Below are 5258 nucleotides of genomic sequence, written 5' to 3' on the forward strand. Positions count from 1 at the left end.
CTCCCCAGAAAGTCTTTGGTAAGTTAGCTTGGAAACGTAGGGCACGAGCGGTTTCAAGCAAGTGTCGATGCTTGCGTTCCACCACCCCATTTTGTTGTGGGGTGTGTGCACAAGACGTCTCCAAAAAGATGCCCTCTTGAGCATAGAAATCTCTCATGTTGTTTGACACAAACTCTCCCCCATTGTCAGTCCGTATTCGTTTGATTTGAACTCCAAATTACGTTTTGACCATTTTGCAGAAGTCTATAAGGCATGTGCTCGCCTCATGTTTGTGTTTTAGCAAAAAAGTCCATACAGCTCTACTAAAGTCGTCTACTACAGTAAGAAAGTAATAAGCTTTATTCATGGATGGGGTTTTATATTTCCCCCACACGTCGCAATGTATCAAATCAAAACATGCAAGTGTTTTTATTTCACTAGTAGCAAAAGGAAGGCGTGTGTGTTTGGCTTTAAAACAAGCATCACACTTATGATTATCCTTTGAAACATGAATAAAGTCTAAGTGTGAAATCTTCTTAGTTGATGGATGACCAAGTCTCTTGTGCCATACATCGAAAGTGGTTAGCAGGGCTTTGTTCATCTTCATTGTTCCCATTCGATACAGTCCTCCAACCCGGTTACCCGCTTCAATCAAGTGCTTCGTCCCCAACTCCTGTATAACAAAGAAACCAGGGAAAAAGGTAACAGCACAGTTAAGATCATCTGCAAGTCTGCTGACTGAAAGAAGATTATAATCAAAAGTGGGAACAAACAAAACTCCTTTTATCTTAACACCTCCTGGAAGAGTATGTTCGCCTTCTCCCATGACAGGCACCTTATCCCCATTAGGAATGATAACTGGTGCCCCTTTAGGGTTTTGGGTATTATTCTGCAGGAAGTCACTTCTACAAGTCATGTGTTCAGTTGCGCCAGAATCAACAACCCAACCATCACATGTGAGATCTTTACCTTCCATGTTTGCCCTTGGTTGATTTTCGTTGCCTGCCATGTTTCTGTTCTCCTTGAAGTGAGTGACAAATAAATGATATTGTTCATCTGTCAGCCCTGGTATAGGACTTGACAGCATCTCTACGCAAGCAGCTTTAGGTCTCGGTTTATCTTTCTTGCCCGGCCACCATTCCGGGTACCCAACGATCTTGAAACATCCTTCTTTGTTGTGACCCTCTCTCTGGCAGAATGTACATTTTTCTTTCTTGTTGTGTTATGATTTTGTGGCCTTTTGTGTTGTTTTATTTGTCACATGCGTGTTCTGCTTCCCTTGATGTGGTTGGTACCCTCTTTGCGAGTTGTAATTAGCCTGGAAAGCGGATGCTTCAGCGTTGGCTCTTTTCGATCCTCTCGTGATTGCCCTTTGTTGTTCGTTTTTTGCCACCAGGTGGTAGATAGTCCCCAACGATGGTGTCGGATTCATGGCTAAGATCTGGGTGCGTATAACCGCAAAATCTTCGTTAAGTCCCATCAGAAATTCGTACGCCTTCTCCTTCTCTTTCACTTCATTTAGTTGTTTCCCAATATTGCAATTACAACCACTGCACTTACAGCGAGGTGTAGGAAGAACCATTTGGAGTTCATCCCAGATGGATCGAAGCTTGGTGTAATAAGTGGAAACAGTGGTACCTTCTTGCCGCATGGAGTTTAGGGTTTGCTTCAATTCATAGGTGCAAGGTGCTCCTTCCTTTTCGAACCGTTCCTCTAAATCTCTCCAGATTTCTGTTGAGGTGTTTGCGTATCGTACGCTTGTTCGGATCTCTTTCTCCATCACGGCTGTTAACCATCCTTTGATCATTGGGTCTGCACGTACCCACGCAGAGTGTAGAGGTGACGTTGATTCAATTTTCTTGATGGTGCCATCGACCAACCCCATCTTGTTTTTCGCAAGCAGGAAATTCACCATCTCCTGCTTCCATTCGTTATAATTGTTATCGTTTAACATGTCGTTCACCTGGACCTGTTTTGGATATTCAGAAGGATGAACGTAGAGAGGCGAGTTTACATCAATCGTCTCTCCATCATCCACCTTCTTGCTGCCATCTCCTCCTTTCTCTCCCGCCATGGTCACCGGAAAGGCTTAAATAACCTGCTCTGATACCATGAAAATTATAGGGTGAGAACCAATTTTTTTATTTTATTGATTGAATGTACAGAGATGTAAAACAGATATGTGAGATATATATGAGAATGACAAAACAAACTCCCAACAATAGAAGGGAAAATACCAAAGATAGAATACATAAGGAAGGAAATAAATAATCTAAAATCTTATGATATCTTTTGTTTCCTTTACAAGTTGGATAATTCGCAAATAGCAGAACTGATGTCTTCTTCTCCCAACAAATTGTCCATCTTCTCTTGCATCTCTGAGAGCTCAATAACTTTGGGGCTTACGTGCAATGAAAGGGTCTCGAGTTTCTTTAGTCGGGTACGTAATGGATGGAAATTTCTTAATACCTTTGCAAAGCACTATAGATAAGCAAACAATCCTGTCCAATTAAGCGTCCAAACGATGAATGAATCTCTTCTAGTTTCTCGCATCTCCAAAGCTTGAATCTTTCAAGATATGGAATTCCATCAAAATTTGGTGTCATGATTAGGTTATTTAAATCGTAAAGTTCCATTATCATCAGATTTGGCAGCACCTGTCATATACAAGTGCAAACAGGTCATAAACATATCAAAGTGATAAGAATTTTGATAGAACTGGATTGGCAAACACAAATACTCGCAACTTAATGCTTAAAGAACAAAAAATAGGGGGCCTAATATTCAAGACTCAAGGATCTCCACAAAATTGAAAACACATCAAACTTTGCATGCCTTCTTAGAGTCGGTCGCCCGGTCCTAACCCTATTTATTGACTCTCCTAAACTGATAAAAAAATATTATACTCGTAGAAGGAAACCCTAACTGTATAAGGAAACTAGAATCAACTAGATAAATAATAAATAATAAAGATACTAGAATAATCATAAATTACGAAACAACCACTGCTTTCTTTTTGAGCCTCTGCTAGACCCGATCCCACTTACCCACTCGGTTCATATCAAATTTAACAAAAGTCGGGACGGAAATCATTCAAAGTGGTTTATTGTTAATGTTTCTCAGCTACATATATATTATTTCTATATGTGATGATAGATAGAAAAAAGAAAGAACTAATTCCTTCCATCCAATGGAAATCATTTTGATGTGTTGGATTGTTTAATTATATATCTAAAAATCACTTAATAAAAAAAATTAGAACAAATTTTTAAGCCCAAATTAAAAATAGAGAAATTAAATATCCTCTTATATTTCTTCCTACATATCAGTATCTTAAATGGTGACATGTGTCACACAAATGTATTAAAATATTTTTATTTTCATTAAAAATGACACATGTCATCATTTAAGATGGGTAGGAAGATATGTAGGAAGAAAATATATGAAGATATTGAATTTCTCTTAAAAATATATCAAAGTTTAATAATCAACAAAACGACAGATTAAAATTGAAATCTTACCTAAAAAATTAAGTAGTATTGTTAAGAAAAAAAAAACAAAAGCGATTTTTGTATACTGTGCGATTCTTGTATACTGTGTTTTAAAAATCGCGCTTAAGGCGCTAGGTGACTTAAGGCGACAATGGAAACGCCTCCAACCTCCAAGGCGAGGTAGTGTGCAGGAGGCATCGACTTTTGCAGTGAATTGGCGATTCTTTTTGAGGCGCCAAAGGGCTCGCCTTTAGGGATTCATGTACCGGGCCTTTGACATTGGGCTTAATTCTACCTTATACCTATTAATTATGTTATTGCTTTTTAACTTAGGCATTAGGCTCAATTCTACCTTATACCTATTAATTATGTTATTGCTTTTTAACTGTAATCGTATATGTGTTGTTTAGTTCAATTCACGCTTCACATACATCAATGCCGACTCTGCATTACTTCTGGGTATTCCAACAGTTCTCGACAATCACTATAAATCCATGTATCTTCTTCCCCCATTCTCTATCAATCCATGCAATTTTCTTCTATTGTTCTCTATTTTCTTTTATTTCCATTATTCTGAAGTCTTTTCTTTTCAACCCTTCTTCCCATTCTACTAATACTATGGACACCAACAATCCTATTGTTGACACTGAAGATGCAATGAATCCAGGCAGGATATATGGTACAGCTGACCCAACAAATAGACACAAGTTTACTTGCAAATTTTGTGCAAAGTCAACTTCCGGAGGAGTATATATTCCAACTAAAACAACATTTAGTCGGAGGTTTCAAAAATTGTAAAAGATGCCCAAAGTGTCCAGAGCATGTGCGAGAAGAAGTGAAGAACTATATGATCTAGAAAGAAGCAGGAAAAAAGTGCAAGAACTACTGACCATTCAAATGTAGTGGCACTTGATGACTATGATGAACATGATGATGGCGTGGGACAAGTAGCAAGCCTCCACTTAAAAAACCAAGACAAAAAGGTCCTCTAGACAAGTTTTATGCCAATAAACCAAAAGACAAACTCAAAGGTAGAAAATGTGGAAAATAACAAACAATTAATGAAGTATGTCGAAAAGACCTTAGGGACAAGGCTTGTAAAGAGATAGGTCGTTGGTTTCATGATGCAGGGCTGCCTTTTAATGCAGCCTCTTATGATAGCTTTCATATTGCAATCGAATCTGTTGCACAATTTGGCCAGGGATTCAAACCTCCAAGCATGTATGAGCTTAGAGTTCCTCTACTTAAAAATGAAGTAGAATCCACCCATAAAGTGTTGAAAGAATACAAGCAAGAATGGGCAGTAGAAGGTTGCTCGATTCTATTAGATGGATGTCGTGATTCAACTGTTCATAAATATATTGTGAACTTTTTAGTGAATTCTCCTAAAGGTTCAGTCTTTTTAAAGTCCTTGGATGTCTCAGAAATCAAAAAAGATGCAAACACATTATTTAAAATGCTTGATGGCATGGTGGACGAGATAGGAAAAGAGAATGTAGTGCAAGTGGTGACAGACAATGCATCTAACTATGTTAAAGCTGGTAAGTCTTAGTAACTCTTTTACCTGTTACTATTTTGAGTACACTTGCCTTATTCTTTTATAGTTCTCTCAAAACTCTTTTAGGAACAATGTTAGAGGTAATAAGACCACATTTATATTGGACTCATTGTGCTCACTGTATCGATCTAATGTTGGAAGATATTGGAAAGATCCCAAAGATGCAGAATACTTTGAAGGGAGCCATGTTCTACAATGGTTATATCTATAACCATGTTGGCATTGTCAAC

The 5258-nt window shown here is 38.1% G+C and overlaps 1 protein-coding gene across 1 annotated transcript; it reads right to left on the reverse strand.

Annotated features, from left to right (window-relative positions):
• Positions 1-1201: 1201 nt before the first annotated feature.
• LOC145130189 (uncharacterized) lies at positions 1202-2053 on the reverse strand. The gene has a single exon (XM_079065030.1). The coding sequence runs from the start codon at positions 2051-2053 to the stop codon at positions 1202-1204; it is 852 nt and encodes a 283-aa protein (XP_078921156.1).
• Positions 2054-5258: the final 3205 nt, after the last annotated feature.

Source organism: Lactuca virosa, chromosome 8 (assembly GCF_052849685.1).
Source record: "Lactuca virosa cultivar CGN04683 chromosome 8, Lactuca_virosa_CGN04683_v6, whole genome shotgun sequence".
Taxonomy (NCBI): Eukaryota; Viridiplantae; Streptophyta; class Magnoliopsida; order Asterales; family Asteraceae; genus Lactuca; species Lactuca virosa.